This window comes from Nymphaea colorata, chromosome 1, assembly GCF_008831285.2.
Source record: "Nymphaea colorata isolate Beijing-Zhang1983 chromosome 1, ASM883128v2, whole genome shotgun sequence".
NCBI classification, from domain to species: domain Eukaryota; kingdom Viridiplantae; phylum Streptophyta; class Magnoliopsida; order Nymphaeales; family Nymphaeaceae; genus Nymphaea; species Nymphaea colorata.
The window spans coordinates 41,385,000-41,407,569 of NC_045138.2; the positions used below are offsets into that span (position 1 = coordinate 41,385,000).

General features: G+C 37.9%; 3 protein-coding genes across 7 annotated transcripts; all 3 read left to right on the plus strand.

Moving 5' to 3' along the window:
• Positions 1-1,147: 1,147 nt before the first annotated feature.
• Positions 1,148-4,601, plus strand: LOC116266470 (uncharacterized). Of its 2 annotated transcripts, none has more exons than XM_031647724.2 (4): positions 1,148-1,336; positions 1,510-1,591; positions 1,813-2,287; positions 2,381-4,601. In XM_031647724.2, the coding sequence occupies exons 3-4, from the start codon at positions 1,908-1,910 to the stop codon at positions 4,461-4,463; spliced, it is 2,463 nt and encodes an 820-aa protein (XP_031503584.1). In that variant the 5' UTR covers positions 1,148-1,336; positions 1,510-1,591; positions 1,813-1,907; the 3' UTR covers positions 4,464-4,601. The 2 variants fall into 2 exon arrangements, with proteins under 2 accessions (XP_031503584.1, XP_031503575.1); XM_031647715.2 differs by having other exon boundaries at positions 1,149-1,336; positions 1,721-2,287.
• A 2,241-nt stretch (positions 4,602-6,842) lies between these two features.
• LOC116246866 (uncharacterized) lies at positions 6,843-9,113 on the plus strand. Its single transcript, XM_031618770.1, has 2 exons — positions 6,843-7,200; positions 7,309-9,113. The coding sequence occupies exons 1-2, from the start codon at positions 6,843-6,845 to the stop codon at positions 9,111-9,113; spliced, it is 2,163 nt and encodes a 720-aa protein (XP_031474630.1).
• Positions 9,114-11,898: 2,785 nt separating this feature from the next.
• Positions 11,899-22,141, plus strand: LOC116247702 (CSC1-like protein At3g54510). 4 transcript variants are annotated; one of them, XM_031619963.2, is made up of 10 exons: positions 11,899-12,243; positions 13,037-13,183; positions 14,328-14,391; positions 16,223-16,435; positions 17,274-17,572; positions 18,095-18,374; positions 19,486-19,764; positions 21,114-21,347; positions 21,544-21,711; positions 21,864-22,141. In XM_031619963.2, the coding sequence occupies exons 1-10, from the start codon at positions 11,948-11,950 to the stop codon at positions 21,969-21,971; spliced, it is 2,088 nt and encodes a 695-aa protein (XP_031475823.1). In that variant the 5' UTR covers positions 11,899-11,947; the 3' UTR covers positions 21,972-22,141. The 4 variants fall into 4 exon arrangements, with proteins under 4 accessions (XP_031475823.1, XP_031475831.1, XP_031475846.1 ...); XM_031619971.2 differs by having other exon boundaries at positions 16,223-16,429; XM_031619986.2 differs by lacking the exon at positions 16,223-16,435.
• Positions 22,142-22,570: the final 429 nt, after the last annotated feature.

Below are 22,570 nucleotides of genomic sequence, written 5' to 3' on the forward strand. Positions count from 1 at the left end.
ATAATCCGAATATGCTTCAAATCTGATTTTTACATTCATATCTGATCTAAATTCAAATTTTCAAATGTACGAGCATTGGATGTAAGCTATTTATTTAAAACTAAATCCGACCCGAGATATTAATATATATTTGAATTCAATCGGAGTCATTTCCTACATCCAAACCCGATTTAATTTCTTAATGGAATAAATATATTTTTTTCATATCCAATTTCTTCATAAAAGTTTGATAGAATATTTTATTGAAATTGGATATATTAACATCCCTATGTGAATCAAACCATTGAATTCAGAATATGGTCTAGGGCAGCTTCACCCGTTATGGGTGTCACAGTGGCTCTCTATTTGCAGTATTCCCATCTATAATGTTGGAGATTTATAATTCTTTGTTCTGGATGGTATTCATTAAGTTGGGTTCATAACGGATAAGTCCTAACTTTCAATAAAAAAAAAGTCACTCAGGATTCATATTTCTAGATTATATTGGAAATAAAGTTTGAAAGGAATGGAATATCCGCAAAAACTTTCAACATTTCCAATATTTGTCCTACGATTACTTTGGGCCAAAGAAACGGCCTCCTTTGTTACAAAAGTTTGATATGTTTCCTAGAGACTGCAAACTTTATTACATAGAGAGACTGCTTCCTTTATTACATAGGTTGGCATGTTCCTCTCTCTGGATTGAGTTGCGCTGTCATGGGCACACAACCTACATACAGAGAAAGAATACGAGATATTTCAGTAATTTAAAAAATATGTCTTTTATAATCTTTTTATTTTTATTTTTATTTTCAAAAAAGTTTTCTTTTTTAAATTTCATGCACCAGTATAACACATATAATTAAGTTTGTCCTCCATTTCGCTCTCACTTCGTTGTAAGAAGAAGAAAGGTGGAGGATTAAGTCTTCTTGTTTATAATATCAATGATTTTTGAATGAGTACTTTCTTTCCCTAAAATCTCACTTTAAAAATTGTTTTACAGCCATCTAGTTCAAGGTAATTGAAAGTGGATCTGCCCCGAACCCGCAGTTGGGCTCTCGACGATCTCCGAGATGGACGATCCACAAAGCTTGTTCTTATCCAAGATATATGAGGTTTCACCTGATGCGGTCGCCCCTCTTGACGACAGGACTCCGATCGCTCTGAGTGGCCGAAGACGGGAACAAATAAAATGAGAGAGAGGGAGAATGGGCGTCGAGAAAGGAAGAGTGAAAGGGGGTGTTTTAATTGTTTTTCCTCTATTTTTCCCGGATTTTCCCCCCTTTTCCTAGGGTTGAGGGTAAAGGGTTTTAGCCGCTCGGAGATATTTGACTTCTCTGTGTTCCTTAATCTTGTCGTGAGTTCCTCGACCGAATCCTGATCTTCGTCTTTCCCTCTCTTCCTCTTCTGTTGTTGTGTCGTTCTATCTTCTTTCACGGAACGATTTCTTCTACTTAAGGGCGCTTTGTCTGTTGTTAATTTGCGTTTTCTCACCCTTCTCTCTTTGTGTATGTTTGTGTGTGCACGTAGATTCTGTTTCTTTGTGGGGGAAAGGGAGCTGTGCGTGTCATTGAGAGATGGGGTATTGAGAACGATCCCCATTTTGGATGAGGTACGCTTCCTTCTTTTCTTGAGCTTGTGGTTCTTCGCGTTTGAGAAAAATAATGTCCCAAGCTTTGTGGTTCACTATAGAAAGTATGATGTCTGAATAAGTATTGCCTCATTTCACCTCTTGGTGCAGAAAATTTGTGTGCAGAGAAGCTCCCAAGATCCTGAATGCTGAATTTTGTGCATCTTTGGCCTAAATTCCTCGTTCTGTTGCCATGTTTTTAGGTCTCTGTGTGCTTCCGGCGTTCTTAGGAATGCTGGTCTTACGTGATTCTCGTTTTATTGTTGTTTGATTGTTGGCGGAGTTATTTACCGAAACAATGGCCACGAACAAGTCGTTGGTCTGCATCGTTCAGTTTGGTGGTTCGTTTATTAAGAATATCGATGGGACCTTGACGTATGAGGGTGGAGAGGCGCACCTCGTAGATGTCGATCAGAATATGTCGTTTGATCAGTTAAAATCTGAAGTGTCGGAGATGTATGAGATCGACATGTCTAATTTAGCCTTCAAGTACATGCTCCCGGCCAACAAGCGTACTCTCATTACAATTTCGAACGATAAAGATTTGAAACGGATGGTTGATATTCAACAAAGTTCGCCGTCCCCGGAAATTTTTATTGTGGCCAAAGAACGGATTGCTCTCAATGCGCTCATGCCACTTCCTCTTGCCGCGGCCGACGTGAATGCGACTCCAAGCAGGTAGATTTTGGCCTCGCTGCCTCCGGAAATTTTATTGGCACTTAATTCCTGAAATGTATAAAAGGATGACAAGTTGACTCCTTCAATTTGCAGGGCAAGTACAAACTCTATAATCGAGTCTTCCACAGCCATGGTTTGTCTTGATGAGAAACCTAACAGGTTGAGTGCTTATTGGGAGAATGCTATAACTGGTGTGGGTCAAACATTTAAGGATGCACATGCATTTCGTGACACTTTGCGCAAGTATGCAATAGCAAGGTGCTTTGCGTATAAGTTTGTTCAGAATGATCGAAGCCGGATTACTGCCAAGTGCAAGGCTGAGGGATGTCCTTGGCGAGTACATGCTTCTAAAGCTTCAGGAAAGACCATTAAGATCAAAGTCCTCAAAGACGTACACACATGCAAGAAAGATGAGGCAGCAACAGCTAGTCGTCCTATTGTGACAAAGTATGTTGTTGCTGATTTGATAAAACATAAGCTTCGGGACAGTCCAGACTGTAGCCCAGCAGATATTGTTAATGAAATTGAGCGGGATTATGGGTTGAAGTTGAAGTATTCACAGGCTTGGCGTGCTAAGGAGATTGTTAAGGAGCAACTCCTTGGTAAGGACGTCGATTCTTACAAGGAGTTGCCAAGATACTGCGAGAAAATTCCAAGGACCAACCCAGGCAGTATTGCGACGTTGTTGACTACAGGTGAAGGGAGATTTCATCGCCTTTTTATATCTTTTCGTGCATCTCTTCATGGCTTTGAGCATGGATGTCGGCCATTGCTCTTTTTAGATAGTACTTCTGTAAAACTGAAATATGGAGATGTTCTGCTGGTTGCATCATCAATCGATGCAAATGATGGGACTTTTCCAATTGCATTTGCCATAGTAGAACAAGAGGCCTATGAAAGCTGGAAATGGTTTCTTCTCCAGCTGAAGTCTGGATTGTCATCTCCTCGCCAGATAACGTTTGTCTCAGATATGAAGAAGGGTCTAAAAGAGGCTGTTCGGGAGGTGTTCAACAACAGTAACCATGCGTATTCTGTTGCTTGCTTGATAAAGAACTTACTGATGGAAGTCAAGGGTACATGGTCGAAGGCAGTTAAGGAAGTGTTATCTGAAATAATATATAAAGCTGCCAAAACATGCAAGAGTGAAGAATTTGATGCTTGTGTTGAAAGCATAAGGTCCATATCCCCTGATGCTGGTGCATGGATAACTGGCTTGGATCCTTCATGTTGGACAAATTTACAATTCAAAGGGTCACGTTATGACCAAGTGTCGTCAAATGTTGCAGAAACCTTTGATAGTTGGTCCACAAAGGCTTCTGACTTGCCTGTCCTTAAATTCGTGGACAACATAAGACACAAAATAGCTGAATTGATTCTTCAGCGTGCAAGGGAGTCTGCATCATGGTTTTCAGCACTTGCACCTAAAGCTGAGGAGAAGCTCCAAAAGGAAATAGAGTATGCTCCTTCACTATCTGTATCAGTTTGTTCTCAGTTGACATTCGAGGTCACTGATGACCATGTTAATGTTGTCAACCTTGAAAAGAGGGAATGTTCATGTCTGAGCTGGAAGGTGACGGGTTTGCCATGCCGACATGCCATTGCATCGCTTCATCGGATTGGCAGAAACCCTTATGATTATTGTGAACGATATTACACAGTGTCTTGTTATAACCAAACATATACGGAGGCTATCAACCCAGTTATGAATGTGGATTCCATCATACATCGTAAGCCAAAAATTGCAGCAGTTTCTGCTTCTCGTCAAAAGGTAGATCTTCCGAGGGCTCGTCGTCCGCCTGGCCGCCCCAGGAAAAGGCGAATTGAGGTGCAAGAAGTGGTGAAGAAGACCACTTACTGTAGTAGATGCAAGGGACCAGGTCATAACAAGAAGACGTGCAAGGCAGCCATTGGAAAACTTCCAGGTGATGAGGATGAAAAGCTTCTGGAACTTCCAGACCTTGACGATGAAAAACTTCCAGATGCTGATGATGATAAACTTCCACTCCCAGACATCGATGATAAAGTTCTTGATGATGATGAACTTCCAGATGATGACGTTAAGCTTCCAGATGTTGATGATAGGCTTGATGACCATGATACTGAAAGACTTCCAAATGATGTGGATAAACTTCCTGATATTGATCTTGACGATGATAAACTTCCAGATGATAACTGAAATGTATTGAATTGGCTTGTTTCTTATCTTCCTTTGACTGTGCCATTTCTTTCTGTGCGTGTAATATGTGCCTGGGCTTGAAACACCAGCCAGCTGATATGTGTAATGATTACTGAATGTCACCCATCTTCCTTTTTAGTTGTGCAATTTTTTTCTTCGTCTAGCATCTGTATAATCGTTCATTAGGTTTAGTTGCTTATATCAGTAAACTGTTTTGCTAAGCGAAGAAATCAGCAAAAATGGAGACGCACAAAAGCACACGAGTGCATGCATACATGCACTAATCTCCTTCACGCGAGTGCACGCACAAAGGCGCCACTCTCCTTTGACATTTCTATGCATGAATCGATAACACAACTGTAGAAGCCAGCAGTGTCGTAAATATCAGTCCATCTTGACTCGAATTGTCTGTGGTTTCAATTAGATTCAGGGAGGAGGTTTTCCAAAATTGCCCACTTCAAGGAAGGAGTGGTTTTGACGATATTTTTTTATTTTTAAAAGAAAAATTTACTCAAAAGCGGCGAACTTTTGGTGTTATAACAAAAACATGCTCTAAGTTCGAATTTCTTTCATTTTACTGTGTCTCTTGCATGTAATCGAGGGCAGAGCGTCTTACAGTCTCTCTTGCATGCAATTGGGGTTAGACCAGGCTGTTTGTTATCCTTTTGACTTGCGATTGTGCAAAGAACATAACACCCAAGTGTAAAAGGTTTGAAATATAAGCTTATATTGTTTAATCTTAAAAGATTGAGAATGGTTTTTGTAAGTTTCTGATTTTCAAAGGCATATTTGGGTCATCCTAACACTTCTATTCGACTCTTACAGACGGAACCTTATTGGGCATTGCAATAAAGAAAATATTTTCAATTTGATTAAAAAAATCTAATAAAAAGTTGATATAAGTATAAGAGAGCACGTGATTTTGTTGAGTGGTTTTCAATGACAGATAGCCAAACGCAGTACCTTGGTAACCAATAGATTAAAAAAATGTCATTTTTGTGACCATATTAATAAAATAAATGAAATATTTTTGACATTCCTTGGAAGCAACAAAATGCAATAAAAAATGTATACTATGTTGCTGTCATCAAATCTAACTTTTGTTCAATAGTTTTAATTTATTTAACTAAGTACTCATAGCAATTAATAAACATATGAGTCGAGGCGTGAAAATTGAAATAAATTTATCCTAATAGAACACGCAAGTATGAAATGCTACAAATATTTTAAAAGATGCAATGTTTCGATTTAAATAAATTAAGTTAGATTAATTTGGGTGAAAGATATCGCGCCTGGTTCTAGTCAAAATATCGGCGATTTTTTCACCAAAAGGAGGGTCGTGATATACGGTTGGAATCTCGTTTGGACTCGGCTCTGTGGGTGACGTCGTCCAGGGATAAATTCGTCATTTCGGATTTATATAAATAAGAAAACGGAAACAGAAAAACGTCGAAAAGACGAAAATCTTTTTCCCAACTCTTGCTCTCGTCACCTTTTGTTTTGGGAAGCTTGATTAGGGTTAGGGTTTCCTTTTCTGGATTGGGTTTTTCTGGATTGGGTTTCAATCCAATGTGCTGAAATTGACTATGAAAGTACGGACTTCTAGGCGTCAGCGGTCTTCTTCTGCCTCTCGATTAACGTTTCAGGGAGAGATCTTTCACCATAGAGAAGCGTCGCCAGCACCTGTTCTGTGGTATGTTGTCCGAATCGGTCTCGTTCTTTTTTCTTTTATTTCCTTTTTCCAACTCTTATTTTAGTTAGGGTCCACTGTGAAACTCTAAATTATGTCTTGAGTATGCCGTTCTTCCTCCCTTTCCTCCTTAACCTTCGGTTCTTAGTTGTTCTCACTCCGTTTATTGATCCATCGAAAGAACGGGGTTCATGATTTTTTGTTTGCCTGGGCGTACTTCAGTTGCCGAAATAATGAATTTGGGTAGCGCCCGTGAACCAAATTTTCCGCAGTACCCTTTCTCTTGAAGTTAGTATTCGATGATCTACCAATTATGGATCTGTTCACCGAATTAAATTCTTGAGTATTTTCTCGCAATCCTTGCCATTGGTTACAGAATTATTTTGTATTTTCGAGGTGCCATCAGGAAGTCCTGAATTATATTTAACTTTCTTCTTCTTATTTTGGAAGTGTTTATCATCTGGGTTTTCATGAGCTCCGTGCATTTCCGTGCTGTCATCAAAGTTGACAAGTCTATTGAATGCCTGCAATCTTAAAATCTCCCAAATGCATCTTAAGCATTAATCAAGTATGATTGGTTCCTTGCTTCAAATTTCGCAAGCGTTTTCTGCTTATCTTTAGTGGTGTGTTTGGATGTTCACGTGAATCTTGATTTCAGTAATTTGATTAGTGCAAGGATTTGATCCACCATGGATAGTGAGAAACCTCTGGTCTGTGTGGTCTATCTTGGTGGCTCGCTTGTGAGTGACAAGGATGGTTCCTTATCTTACACTGGCGGAGAAGCCCATCTAACAGATGTTGACCGTGAGACCACATTTGAGCGGTTTAAATCTGAGATAGCTGAGATGCATGGCGGCGACATCTCTGGTTTGGCCTTCAAATATGCTCTACCAAGCAATAAACGGACTCTCATCACGATCTCAAATGACAAGGATTTGAAGCGGATGGTTGACATTAACCGCGATAATTCATCACCAGAAATCTATGTATTGGCAAAGGGTAGTGGCCCTCTGGTCCCTGTCAATGAGACCAAAACATTCCAAGCAGGTACCATTCTACCCTTGCAGATCTAATAGTCATTGGTTCAGTGCAGGTAAACATTTTGTAATGTATGTGAAACATTTTTGTGCAGGACAAGTACTAATTCTATAATAGAGTCATCAACACCTATTGCATGCAATGGTGATAGGCTGAACAAGTTGAGTGTTTTGTGGGAGAATTCCATTACCGGTGTAGGTCAGTTGTTCAAGGATGCACTTGAATTTCGTGAAGCATTACGTAAATATGCCATTGCAAAGAATTTTGGTTACAAGTTTGTTCAAAATGACCGTAGGCGTGTGACTGCTAAGTGCAAAGGTGAAGGGTGTTCATGGCGAATACATGGTTCCAGGGTTTCCACGACAAAAATTATTAAAATAAGAGTTTTCAAGGATGTGCATACATGTGAAAGAAATGTTGAAACACAGAGTCATCCACATGTGACCAGGTTCTGGATTGCAAATGTGATTAAAAAGAAGGTTCAAGAAGATCCAGATTATAAAGTTTCAGATATTGTGAAAGATATCTACCAGGATTATGGTTTGAAACTTAACTATTCACAGGCTTGGCGTGGTAAGGAGACAGCAAGGGAGCAACTTCTTGGCAAGGACATAGATTTTTATAAGCAATTGCCTCGTTACTGTGAAAAGCTGATTGATACCAACCCAGGTAGCATTGCTACATTGGCTACTACGGCTGAAGAGCGTTTCCATCGTCTTTTTGTATCATTTCATGCATGTATTTCTGGATTTGAACATGGCTGCCGGCCGTTGATTTTCCTTGATGGTACCATACTGAAGTCAAAGTATGGAGGGACTCTCTTTGTTGCTGCTTCTGTTGATGCAAATGATGATATCTTTCCTGTTGCATTTGCTGTGGTTGGACAAGAAGACTATGATAATTGGCACTGGTTCCTTCTTCAATTGAAATCTGCATTATCAACTTCTCGTCTGCTGACATTTGTATCAGATAGGCACAAGGGATTACAAGAAGCTGTGCCAGAAGTGTTTGAAAACTGTGATCATGCCTTTTGCTTGCGGTATTTAACAAGAAACTTGAAGAAGGAAATGATGGCAGCATACTCTAAAGAGGTTAAAGATGTGCTAGTTGAATTAATCTTTGGTGCTGCTAGAGCAAGCAGGACCGATGAATTTCATGCTTGCCTGGAGAGCATAAGATCTGTGTCACCTGAGGCAGCTGCCTGGATCATGGGTGTGGATCCTTCACGGTGGGCAAATTTATACTTCAGGGGATCACGTTACAATCAAATGGCAACAAATGTGATAGAGTTCATCGATAGTTGGATATCAAAGGCATGTGATTTCCCAGTGCTTAAGCTAGTGGAGGTTATGCGTTGTGAGATAACAGAGCTATTTCGTACGCGTTTGGAGAATTCTACTAAATGGAATACCAGTCTCACTCCTAAAGCTGAAGAGAAATTGCACAAGGAGATGGATCGTGCTCCTTTGCTTTCTGTGTCTGTTTCCTCTGCCACGGTGTTTGAAGTGATTGATGATCATATTAACAAAGTTGACCTTGAAAGATGGGAATGCTCGTGCCTCAACTGGAAACTTATGGGTTTGCCCTGTAGGCATGCTATTGCAGCTCTTAATTGCATTGGCCAAAGTGCTTATGAGTTTTGTGAGAGATATTTCACGTCTGATTGTTATAGGTTGACTTATTCAGAGACCATCAACCCTGTTCTTGACATCGACTCCATAAGTTCCACTACAAATATGGAGATGGTAGTTGATTCATATCCAAATGTTGAGCTTCCTAAGACCCGTCGTTTGCGTGGACGTCCTAGGAAAAGGCGATTAGAATCACAAGAAATTGAAAAAAGGACACTTCTTTGCAGTAAATGCAAGGGGCCTGGTCACAACAAAACTACATGTAAAGCATATGCACTGACGACTACCTGACCCACCTGTAGGTTTAGCACGTTCCATATTTTAATGTTGAGTATCCTCATCCTGATAAATGTCATGCCAAGCATGTTAAGAGCTGTTTAACTGATTGTTCAAGTCTTCATGCATTAATTTCTGTATATCTCAGTTAACAATCTGTGGTTTATGTGTCTTCTATTCTTTCTTCGACTCATTTTTCCAATATTTTGGTCTTCTGCATGATAGCCTCATCTGTAAAGAGTTGAACTGTAGTTTTGTACGTTTAGCTGTTTGGCTAGATGTTACGAATTTAGTGTATGAAGTTCTGCTTTTATGGAAACCTGAAAATTTCATCAGGTTTGACTTTGTTTGCTGTCTTGGGGAAAAGCTGTGGCCGCAGAATTGATATCTCCGTCAGCAGTACACCATTGTATAGCATAGGTTTGGATTGTGGTTTGCTCCAATTTTGATCTCTGTGAGGCTAGATGTGTATAACAAAAGAATTACTGCCTCAAATCGGCATTTGATAAATAAATTATCAGCCAATGTCAGTGATAGATCTAATTTAATGGGCATGCCTTGCAGAAACTGATATAGTTTCAACTACTAATGGAACTTGCCCGGCAATGTAATTCTATTTTTCTGCTTGATGGAAGTCTGTTAGCAAGTAGTTTCAACTATCAGCTTCTTAGTTTGAATCTTCTCAGCTACTGGGTTCTTTTATATTTTTATTTGCAACTTCAAAATTTCTGAAACTTCTACCCACTAAGATATGAACACGTCATTTTTGCAGGGTTATCTACCTAACGTTTTTAGATGTTTTTGCTTTTTAAACATCGTTATTGATATCGTTGGGCGCCTAAGCCACATGGGTTCTTGGGAGTTGGGAGGCCCTCGGGTTCCAGTACCCACGGGTAGGGGGACACTTATGGGTCCGTTTTACTTATTTAACTTTTACATATTTATTTTTTAAGCAAATTTTGTTGTGTTGCTGTATTTCTGAGCCGCACATGAACTATGAAATGACATAATTTGAGATATAAACAGGGTTTTGAGTTAATTTTGAATTTTTTAAATGTTGCACACACACACACGCACACATATGTATATATATGTGTGTGTGTACCCTGTGCTACTTCATGTCTATATTTTCTAAAATTGCCGTGCTCAGACGACCTTCATGTTATGTGATTCAGGATTGGGCATATGTAAAATAATATCATATCCTTCGTTTTTTAATACGATTGGACATGTCCAAGACAAAAACATAACTGTTCACATCCATTGAAAAGATTTATCTTCAAAACATTTATGTTATAAATCAATCTTAAGTGGGCAACCAGTCTGCCAAAACAAATAGAGGTTCTGTGAAAATCTATTTTGAATTTCTTAGTTGAAAAAAAGCATATACAAAAATTAATATCTTAGTTGGGATAAAGATTGAGTTCTTAGATGGGATTAGGAAACAAATGAGTCTGGCTATAGATGTCTCAACTGTGGATCCCGGTGCTAAAAGGAAAAAAAAAAACAAACAGCAGTTTGTCCAAGAATCTGAATCTGTTCTTGGGAATGCCTTTCAGGCTCCATGGCTTCGATAAGAAAAAAAAAAAATATTTGGGTGTTTTACAAATAACCGTCCAACATATGGGAGTCTACATACGGCCGTTCATTCTGCTGCTAAAACTTTGTACATTCAACTAAGAGTTGGGATAGAAAATGATGACTCCACCCTTTGACCATCTTGTGAATAGTTTCCCCCAATCGTTTTTCTCTTCTGTGCAAGCATCAGATTTAACACTCCCCAACCTTGATTCTTGCTCTCTCTCTACGTTTCTTCAATTGCTCACTTGAAAGCTGAACCAATTATCTAGTGACAACAAAAATAAACAGGTTCAAATAAAGCTCCACGCAATTGCAACCTCTAGTACCTCTAGTTTCATGTTTGATTAACTAAGTACTTAGTTTCAGTAGGGACGTTAATATATCTGATTCGGATTGAAGATTTGATGGAATAGTTCCGAAAAAAAAAATCAGCTATAGAAGAAAATTTTACTATCCAATTAAGAAATCTGATTAGAGTCAAATTCAAGAAATGACATTCGTTTGGATTTAGATTCGAATATACATAGATATCTAATCGGATTCAAATTCAGATTAGGTTTAGTTTTAAACAAATATCATATATCCAATACTCTTACATTTAGAAAATATGCCGGATGCAGTTTAAATTTTGAAATTGAATTTGGATATAAATATAAAAAATAAATTTGAATCAGATTCAGTTTATGAAATCAGATTTCAAATTTGAATATGATTTTTTTTTGTTTATATTTGAATCCAAATATGTGGATATTTGAAAAGTGGATACAATTAACGGTATACCTTATTCAAATTCGATATGTTATCATCCCCTTAGAATTTTACAATGACAGGCGAGCCACGAGGTCTCTAGAAGAATCAGATGTAACGTTTGACCTTTCATTACCACCAGCTTGTTTCACCAAAATCGAGAGGGAAATAAGCATAACCAAAGCTTGAAATTTGATCTCAAAGCGTAGATGATTCTTCTAAGAAAATAAAAATAGAGGCAGCAAGACTCTGGGTTTTGATTATTTATTAAGGAAATTTTCATATTCGATCCTACTTTTTAACATAGTTTGAACGAAGGGACTATTTTTTGTGATTTTCTTAATAAGAAACGATACGATTCGTTTAGTTAGAAACTTAGAACAGTTGCGGTTACGCTCCGGCTCGATTTGAACGTGGCATTCTGCAATTGAGGGAGGTGATTAGGATGTCGGTTTTGCATGTAGCTGGGCACGTACTCTCCTCCTCTCACTTGCTGCCCACTTCTCTCTCTCTGTGAACCCATGGATGCACAGAGCCTGTTGGCATCTGCGTCGATCAACATCGGCCTTGTGTTCATCATCCTCGTACTGTTCTCCATATTCAAGAAGCAACCAGGGAATGCTGTCGTATATCGCGCTCGGATCATGTCGAGGGACGAGGCGGCCTTCCCCGCCTGCTACCAGGAAGACGCCTTCTCGTTCCGCAGGTTTCTTCCTTCTTTCGAGTGGGTAGGGCGGGCGTTTCGGGTAACAGAGGACGAGTTGATGAGGAACTGCGGCCTGGACGCCTTGGTGGTCATTAGACTCTTCAAATTTGGGTAGCCTTCTTTTGTTCTTTCCGGATGTTGTTGGTTTTTTTTCTTCCTTCTTGTTCTTCTGGGAATTTGGTGTTTGGGGCAAGAAGATTGTTGCTGTGTTTTCCCTTCTGGAACAGTTTCTTGAAGTTGGCTGAGGGGAAATTACTTCCAGCGATTAAGTATCACCTTAAGGTCTTTCAAATTTGATGGGACACAGACTTCGGTTTGTGTTCTGTAGTCGCAGAGATTTCTATCCGTCTTACAATTTTTTTCTGACTCTTTCATTCTTGGTCAATGGAAATCATTTGTTAGCTCATTGGTCATCACGTTTGATGGGCCTTTGCGGTACGGTCTCTTTCTTCTGATGGTAAAGAGGTTTGCCTTTCTTTTTTTCCTTGTCATGATCCATCGGTTTACGTTTCCTTTTTCTTGGTTCTGTTTCTTTTCCTATGTCTCTTCCTTCTTTTTTGCTGAATTCGAGTTTGATGGGTTTCGGATGTGGTTTGTGCTCTGTGTTTACATCTGCAAGTGAACTCTTTTCTTTCTTTCTTTCTGGATCAATGATTCTTGTTTTTTTCCCGTCAAATCCTTATTCTACTTTTGGAGTTCTCTCAACTAGCTTTCCTGCTGTATATATGCAATCGCATTGTAGCCTTGGAAACCCTGTGTGCGTCATTTATAGTGCTGTCTTAAAAAAAAAAAACATAATTTATGCATGAGATATTCTCATGTTTGCAGTAAGCATGTTTTTTGGATCGTTCTGTATGGAACTATGATTGACCATATTTACCTTTTTCTGCCTTTTCTTCTTCAGCATAAAGCTTTTTGTGCCGTGTTCAGTAGTCGGATTACTGGTGCTTGTGCCTGTTAATTGCACAAGTCAAGAGAGATCCTCCAGCATCACCCTTTCATATTCGATTGATTCTTTTACCATATCGAATATTGGAAGAGGATCTAATAGGTAATACTTTCTTGGGTTATATGAATGTTAACAAGAATTATTATGCCTTATGATTTCCTGAAAAACATTGTCCTCCACGCGTTACTAGTTGGTTAACTACTTTTCAATTCACAAATTGTTACTTTAATCTTGAGTAGGTTTTGTTCCGTTGCAATGGTGAACTACACAATTTGTGACTTGTACGTGAAGATGAAGGAAAACCGATGCCATACACTGATCATTATCGGTTGATTCTTTTGCTGCATAATTGTCGGGGCTCTTTCCTTGCCGGGATTCTTTTCATTTTAGTGATTTTTTTTATGTCATATGCTTCTTTTCATCAGATAGTACTTTTAAGTCTTTGACCAACAATTTCCCAGCTTTCTTTAGTAGAATGCATCTCAATCATTGATTAAATAGGCCATTTTCATCAATCAGTTTAGGAAAACATAAAAAGAAAAGTACTTACTTTGACATGGAATAAGACCGGGCAGAGCCAAATGTGGTTTTGTGTGGCAGTCGCCCACACGGTCCACAAAAATTTATGGATTTACATATTCTTTAGCCCCAACTGTTTGCTTATTATACATTAGTGCCCCTCAAGCATTTATTGTTTATTCTATTTGTGGACTGTGATGCCCCTCAAGCATTTATTATTTATTCTATTTGTGGACTGTGATGCCCCTCAATCATGTTATTATGTATTTGAAAGGTCTAACATTTTTTGAATTAGTGCCCCTTAGCAAAAAGTTTTTGGCTGCGCCGCTAGAATAAAGGGAGTATGTGGGAAAACTTGTAGTCAATTTTCCTCTTAGAACTAAAGTAGTGGACATTTAGGATCAAATTAAGAGTATGAATCTGTCTGTTTGAAATGTTTTTTTTTCTTATTAGATAACTCCATCTATGAACCTTTTTCATCTTCAGAAAAAAGGAGATTCATATCATATTACTGTTTTAAACTCTTTAAATGGAAAATCATGGGCATTCCTAAGACCAACTTATGTTAGTCAACCAACTGATGGGATGTATATACATCGAAAGTGAGATTCTTCTGATGATTTCCAGATCAATTAGGAACTCTTGCACTTCTTACCATTTTTTTCGAATGGCAAATGATACCGCATCTTCAGTTCTCTAAATTCACAAGATTGATCTTCTATGGCAGGCTTTGGGTGCACTTTTCCTGCTTGTATGTTGTGTCCTTATATGCTCTGTACCTTTTATACCAGGTAACATCTGGAACTCTTTGATGCATGCCAATCAGCATTATCACTGAGAGACTATGTCATGAATGAGAGGATTGATCGTACATTAAATAGCCTTGTTTGTTTCTTTTTGCAAACTAATTATTTTTCTCAATTCATCTACAGATGTTTTACCTCTTGTTCAAGTGATGCGGGAATACATATTCAATTGTTGCATTACTGCTTTCCAGTGCATTTTTCCGTTGCATAATATTGTTGAAGATCTGGAATTAATTAGATGGATATAAAAATTACATAAAAGAATTTTCTATTGCGTCCACTATATTATTTTTTATTGTCACAGGATGTTAATCATACTACTTGTTAAAGCTCAATGAGGGGCAATTTTGCAAGCTAACATCACTTTTAATATTTTCTGACAATGACATAGACTCGTTACCTAGCTATAATGATTTCTAATGTTGTATAAGGTATTTAGGTCAATAAATTGTCATGTACATGGCATATAAATGAAGTTTCGGAAAGGGCATGGGTTTTGGTAATTCTTGTAAGAATGAGCTAGGCGATGTCATTAATCGTAATTAGCTCTGCATTCTAATAAATAATAACCCCCTCTCTCTCTCTCAAGTTATTGCAACTTTCCTTACAATGCTTTTGGTATAGAGATATGGGTACCATTAATTATTTTATATTTTAAAATTCTTTTAATATATATTTTTGCCTGTAAATATTGGTCTTCAACATTGAAGATTTTAGTTAGGAGCAATCTTGGCTTATTAATGTCAAAAAAGGAAGTTGCTAATCTGAACTAATTAGGTCAACCTTAGTTGAGCTTGGACTATACGATCTTGGAAAATGGTAAAAAAGAATTTTCTTCAAAGATTCTCCCATATACATGCCGTTTTGTGGTTTATATAAAGCAGGATCATGCAGTATGTTTACTTCTAGTAAAACCACAAGTTGCCATTGCATGCTGCTCTGTGAACTTAATGTGTCTAAAATGAAAAAATTGTAAAATACACTTGCAAAGATGGTATAATAGTTGTTTCTCTATAATGATTTGTGTTGTTAAAGGCATTCCAGGCAGTGGTCATTGCCTAGGCTGAACGGCTCTCGGCAATGAGACCATATATGATGGTTAGGATGTTGCCTGGGCAGGCCCAGGCATGCCTAATCGACTTGACTCCTAGGTTTTCCATGTTAAAAGTAAAAACCTACTTTTGAATTCTTCTTCTCATGCCACCTTTTGTTTCTTTTCTTCTTCCTTGTTCTTGTTTTCATCTTCTTTTCTTCTTCTTTCTTATCACGGTATCGTACTCTTCTTCTTTCATCTTCATTTTTCTTCCACCTTTCTTTTGTCCTTCTTTTTCTCCTCCTTTTCCTGATATCATTTTTTTTTTCTTTTTCTTCTTCCTTTTTCATTTCTGCTTCTTCATCTTTTCTTGTTACGGAGAAATATCTGAATTTGCTTCTTCAAGTTCAACGTTACATTAGTTTCTATTTTTTTAACAATTAAACGCCTAGTCCCACCTAGATGTGCCTAGGCTCCACCTAAAGCAGTTATGCAACCTTGAGTATGATTGTCTATATTCAGTTACATGTGTCTCCAGCAAACACATCGACCACCCTTTTCTATATTTAATGTAGGTTGTCTGTTTGATCTTTAGGTTCCATTAATTATTTGTTTATAAGAATTTATGTGGAAAAAATTACACTTGATATTATCCTCGTGGAAGAAAAAATGCATTTGTGAAAAATGTTTTGTATAGAAACTTTGCAAACTTTTCCTATCCACTGTTGAATTTCCCTATTTTTGAGTGTTTTGATTTTCTATTGCATTACTTTTTTTGCCTAGGAGTACAGATCATTGCTGAAAAGGCGGATTCAGCAGCTTTACATCATTAAGCACAGGCCTGATCTATTCACCATCCTTGTTCGTGGAGTGCCATTTTGCAGTGAACACAATGACCATGGGTGTTCTGTGGATCATTTTTTCTCTAAACATTATCCTCATGCATACAATTCATACCAAGTGGTTTATGATGAACAAAATTTTGAGGAGGTGACTGTAAGCTTTTCCTTTTATCTATTCAGATGTTGAAAGTAGCATGAAATGGACACTTTTTTTGTTTATATTTTTAAAGAAGACAAGTGTAAACATAGTAGGTGATTTCAAAATAAGTAAGCACAGACAAAATAACTAGCCTGAAAATTTCAATATTTGGTGGTGTTGAAAAGGTGCAGCAGGTAGAGCAGGACATTATTACTTGGCTATTGGATGATGTTGGGAGTTGGGACAAAGGAAAAAAGGGAAAAAACAGATAATTCATGTGACTAGGTGTGTGGCAGAGAATGAGTTACCCCACATAGAATTGGAACGATATTAAAGTACAGAGGGAAGAATTCCAAAGCATAAATCATGGGGTACTTAGTGTAGTCTTTCTCTCTCCCTTTCCCTGTGTGTGTGGGTGTGTATGTGTTTCCCTGTATTTGTGGAAGAAGCTCAAACATGCCCCTCAACCCCCTGAAAAAGGGAAAAAAGGACACAAAATAAGCCGACTATGTGAAAGGTATATCTTCCTTTGAAGTGGTAAATATTCATCTCTTTCAAGAAAAAAACAAGATCAAATGTCAGAGCAATTATGTAGTTATTGTCTGCCTTTGGACGGCTGAATAGAGTAGACTGCGGATCAATTTGTATGTCAGATATTATGTGTCTAAATTTCTTAAAGTGAGATGTCTAACATCTCGAGTGCTCTACCTATTTCATGTTGCTGCACCTAAATAACTCCATTATTTGTAACGTGTTTTTATGACCATGTGCAATGTAGACTGGATGCTTTACTGGTGCATGACCTTATTGTGCTCTACCGTAATATTCTTCTAATAATCCTCTGTTTTGTTAGGAGCTACCGGCTGCATTTGTGTCATTTAATTCACGGCAAGGTGCTGCATTGGCCTCACAAACACAGCAACATGAAGATCCACTTTTATGGATCACTGAACCAGCTCCAGAACCAAGAGATGTGCTATGGAATAATCTTGCTGTGCCATATGGCTATTTGATAGTCCACAGGCTTCTTGCTGTTGTAGTTGCTTCAGTTCTTACCATATTTTTTGCCATTCCAGTAACTGCAGTTCAAGGGATTGCACAATTAGAGAACATTAAGAAATGGTTTCCACCAGCCCGAGCTATACAATTAATGTAAGGGTTGCAAACATCTGTCTCAGACACAGGCACTCAATGCACACAAAGTGTGTCTGTGATGATTATGATGCATATTCTTGATCTGTAATGGAATTTCAAGATTTATAGGTGATATGGGAAGAAAAATAAGATGCTAAACAATGATTTTTTTAGGGAAACTAAGAAATAAATGGAAATAATGAAGTGTGGAGCATAATCTTGAAAATCTTCATCAACAGTCATTCGGGGACATAAAAAAACATCAAATGCTTTTGAATTGGGTGCTATTTTATACATTTTCTCTTTTCATAACTTGCTTCGTAAATCCCATGTACCTACACTTTATGTTGACTATCTTTACGTACTGGTTGCTCTCATTTTACTGACAGCATTTGCCTTTTATGGCCTGTCTTATGTTATCTGGCAGCATGGAATGATTAGATATTGTTAAAAGTAGTGATTGTATATTGTATGGCAGCTATTTACTTGTCCTGCTCCTTGGAATAGGCATTTTTCTAATGTCATTTTGATTTCTTCCAGACCTGGACTGAGCTCAATTGTGACTGGGTGTCTTCCAAGTTTCATACTCAACAGCTTCATATATGCTGTTCCTTATGCTATGCTCGGAATCTGTGGCCTACAATGCTGTGTTTCGAGAAGCAAAAAAGAGATGAAAACTTGCAGCATGGTCTTCTATTTCTTACTGGGAAATGTGTTCTTTTTGAGCTTATTGTCCGGGTCCTTACTAGAGCAAATTGGAGAATCATTTGCTCACCCTAAGAGTTTTCCAAACCACCTTGCTACTGCTGTTTCTTCTCAGGTGAGCTCTGTCAAAAGTTGTAGTATGTTCACTAAAAACTTTACTTCTCAGATATACCATACAGTGAAAGGACAATACAAGAAAATAACTGAACATTGCTGCTAATTTAGAATTATGTACACCTAATTTTGTTCTGCATGTCCTGCATTACTCGCCATCATAAAGGTAGCAGCTGTTAGGTTTGACCTAATCGAGACCTGTGTCAGGTTCGGTCTGGAAGAAACATATGGAACTTAATTATTTTTAGGTCAATGTTGTGTTGACGTATGGCTATGTTTTGAGAGTGAATATTTTTATACCAGAACCGGGTTTGGGAAGTTCTTTTCTTTTGCTTGGAGAGACCGGTAGGTGGGAGAAATCGGCTTGTGTAAATATTTAGGAATATATGGAGATTAGTGCAATTTCAGTTAGCAGTTTATTTGTGTTTATACTTTGGATTTTTCACTCTAGTAGACAACATATTTGATATACAACATGCACACATATACACAGATCACAGATCTGTGCATGCACAGTATGCAGAATTTTCGATATTCATAAAGCTTCTTTAAAGATTTGGAAAATAGTTGAGAAATATATGGAGAATAATGCAATTTCAGTTAGCAGTTCTTGTATTCAATTTCAGTTAGCAGTTTATTTGTACTTATACTTTGGATTTCTGTCACTCTAGTAGTCAACCTATTTGATATACAGCATGCCCACATATACACAGATCACAGATCTGTGCATGCACAGTATGCAGAATTTTCGATATTCATCAACCTTCTTTAAAGATTTGGAAGTTTTCTGGCTACGGTTATACACCTAAGATATTGGAAGGCATAATCTAGCAAGGAACTGCCGAATCTCCAATCACCAATGAAGAAGGGAAAAAAAAAAAAAACAAAGTTTAGGAGAAAAAGAAAAAAAAAAACTGCGTTAACATGTCTGGTTAGATTCTTTTATGCTATTCTGGAATAGTTGCACTTCAGAAAAGATAACTTTCTATAGTTATGCAGTATATGACAATGACAGATGTTCACACTCCTCTCTCAAAATCCGGCTGCCAGAGGGGCTGGGTTGACTGTAAAGCAATTCATTCTTCACATTTCTTATTTTTTCCTCTTTTCAGGCAGACTTCTTTATAACATACATTCTGACTGATGGGCTTTCTGGTTTCTCTCTGGAAATTCTTCAGCTTTGTCTGCTTGTGTGGCATTTTATTCGTTCTGGTTCTTTTGGCCGAGAAACTCAGAAAGAACCTTATCTCTACTCACTGCCTTATTATCGAGTTATTCCATCTGTTTGCATTTGCATATTAATTGGAATGGTCTATGCAGTCGTTGCTCCGTTTTTACTTCCATTTCTAGTCGTCTATTTACTCCTTGGTTACGTGGTTTACATCAATCAGGTATGCTTCCATTTCCCAGTGTGCTAGGTTTGCTTAATGTTTATAATTTGTCTAGGATACCTAAGAGAAGGAAAAAAGATTTAAGTTCAGCCGATGATGTCTTCTATTGCTTGCAAAAGAGTTATAAAAAAATTAGGAAAATATGTTTTCCATCCATACTCATTATTTAGGGGAATGAATGATAACAGGGTCATACATGGTATGTTCAATTACATGGTGCTGTCTTACAGCAGAAATTTCTTTGACGTGCCCACCTCAATGTGGATATGTGTAACTTTAATTGTGTTGTTTTCTTCCAAAATGGCGTGGTTATTAAATTCATTGGCTCATGAACGCTTGCAATTTTTCTGAAATTTAGTGGGTGAATTTGATAATGTAATTGGTTCATTCTCTTGGTCAACCTAATTACCTGCTTGTCTTGTGTTGATTGTAGTCATCATGCATGTCTCTATTTTTTTCTGATGTTACTCTCTCGCAACTTCTGGAGATATCTGAAGAATGATCTAGGTTTTACTTTTCAGGTTCATGTTTCATATGACTTCCTTTACGCATTTTATTTTCTGCTACATTTCTCAAAAGTCTTTGAATTTAGCTTGGTTTTTTCTCTCATTCCTTCTCCACTTCAAAGTGTCAAAACTTCGATGCTTTGCTCCCACGGAGAAAACTTGCTCCTATGTACGTTAAAGCCAGCTATATCTTTTCCTGTTTCTTGCATGAATGTTGAATTTTTTCTTGGGTCCTCTCGTTTATTTGAAATTTCTTCTCTCTTTTACAGAAAACTCTTTCCTAACTTACGCTCTCTCTAATACATTTTAGGCTAATATAGTCATCTGAGCTTCTGATACTGCAATTGAATAGACTTAACCCGTTTGTTCAATAACTTATCTTTTAAGAATCTGCCTACTAGTTTCACAGTCCACATCTTGGTCATGCAGCTGTAACTACTGCACCTATATCACCTTGAAATATTTAGTAAAAATACAATTTGTGAAGAATTTTAGCCTTACTCTTCAAGACGAGAGCAATTAGTGTATGACTTGTGATAATGGTCATCCTCCTAGTTCTAGTCTGGGAGGAACGGCCGATACAAGGTTTCATGTACTAGAGATTGGTTGTGGAGGATGTTTTAGGCTTTTAGCCTTTGGCACCACTTGATTCAGAGTACAGTGCTTCTCTTCACAGTCTTTAATTGGGAATCACCTCCCTTATGTGAGAGTCAGTGTCTGTCAACAATGAACTTTATTTGTAGTCTCATGATTGTTCACTACAATGTTGTTCCATGATTTTCTTGATTTAAAGCGTTAATTGTATTGGCTATTAGTCCTGCTTGATTGTTTGTTCTCTTACAGATACAGGATGTATATCAAACAACTTACGAGACTTGTGGTCAGTATTGGCCACATATTCACAATTATATCGTCATTGCCATTGTTCTTATGCAAGTCACAATGATTGGGCTTTTTGGGTTGAAGTCAAAGCCAACCGCAACGATTTTAACAATACCTCTTTTAGTGCTCACTCTATTGTTCAACGAGTATTGCAAAATATGCTTTCGTCCAACATTTTACAGATACTCAGTTCAGGTAAGTATTTTTCTTTGTTCACTGATGGTAGTGAAAGTATCGAGATGCTATAATAAATTAATAATCCATGAACATTGATTGGACTAGTACATATTCAAACATGTAGACGAATGTGTGTGTTTCACTCCAAGCAAACTCGCTGCTGACTGTCTTGTGGTATGATAGATCATGAGAAATGATGTTTGCTTTTTCTTAGAATGCTATGGAGAATGATGAGCTTGATGAGAAGGAAGGTACAATGGAAGCCCACAAGGAGATGGCAATCAAAAGTTATAGGCAGCCTTTTTTGAGATGCACACATTTGGAATCAGCGGATTCAAGTACCACAGAGCCATTGGTCTCTTCAAAACGGAGTCTCAAAAATGTATAATAAATTAATAACGCATTACTAGTGATTGGATTAATACATATTTAAACATGCATACAAATGTGTGCATATTTCACTCCAAGCAAATTCTACTGCTGGCTGTCTTGTGGTAAGATAACTTATGGGAAATAATGTTTGCTTGCTCTTAGGATGCGATAGAGAGTGATGAGCCTGATGAGAAGGGTGGGGCAGTGGAAGCGGCTCTTAGGGACAGTGGAAGCAGGCAGCAATCGAGACTTGCGGACAGCCTTGTTTGAGATCTGCACATTTTTACCGGCAGATTCAAGCACGACACGTCCACTGGCCTCTTCAACATGAAGTCGATATTTTGTAGGCAAGTTTTTATTTATCTCAAATTCACATCAATATATTGTGGGAACCCAGTTTAAGGGTGACATAATAAGTTGAGAAATTTGGCTTACTGGCATGATAATTGCTGCTCTTTCTCTCTCTCTCTCCCCCCCCCCTCCTTTCCTTGTCATCAATAGGTCTGTGCCCAATAAGGAAAAGGAAACTCAGATCTACCTATGTACTTGTACACATTAAAGATAATAATGTAAACCTTTTTCATGGTCCAAATACGTACTAACTGCTTTTTTGGTAGAGACTTTGTCATCATATTTGCAATTTTACAGGGTTCTTTTCAGTATGAATCTTTTCAAACTGCATCAAATTTTGTTCAGACACCTCTCATGTATAACGGTACTTTACATTAACATGTTTGGTTCTTTGCTTCCTATTGAATAAAGTGGATAGAGGCCTAACCCACAGCCACTGTGTTTTCGAGAATGTGTATTTAAGAGGCCGTTTGACAACAAAGACACTTCGTGACTTTCTTATGAATTTGCTAAAAAAT

What these genes read in the sequence shown, in the direction of transcription:
- LOC116266470 (XM_031647724.2), top strand. Translation starts at nt 1,908, where the DNA reads ATGGCCACGAACAAGTCGTTGGTCTGCATCGTTCAGTTTGGTGGTTCG. An exon ending in GTGAATGCGACTCCAAGCAG is followed by an intron (nt 2,288 to 2,380) that starts GTAGATTTTGGC and finishes TTCAATTTGCAG; the next exon opens with GGCAAGTACAAACTCTATAA.
- LOC116246866 (XM_031618770.1), top strand. Translation starts at nt 6,843, where the DNA reads ATGGATAGTGAGAAACCTCTGGTCTGTGTGGTCTATCTTGGTGGCTCG. An exon ending in GACCAAAACATTCCAAGCAG is followed by an intron (nt 7,201 to 7,308) that starts GTACCATTCTAC and finishes ATTCTATAATAG; the next exon opens with AGTCATCAACACCTATTGCA.
- LOC116247702 (XM_031619963.2), top strand. Translation starts at nt 11,948, where the DNA reads ATGGATGCACAGAGCCTGTTGGCATCTGCGTCGATCAACATCGGCCTT. An exon ending in ATTAGACTCTTCAAATTTGG is followed by an intron (nt 12,244 to 13,036) that starts GTAGCCTTCTTT and finishes TTTCTTCTTCAG; the next exon opens with CATAAAGCTTTTTGTGCCGT. An exon ending in TTTACAGATACTCAGTTCAG is followed by an intron (nt 21,348 to 21,543) that starts GTAAGTATTTTT and finishes GCTTTTTCTTAG; the next exon opens with AATGCTATGGAGAATGATGA.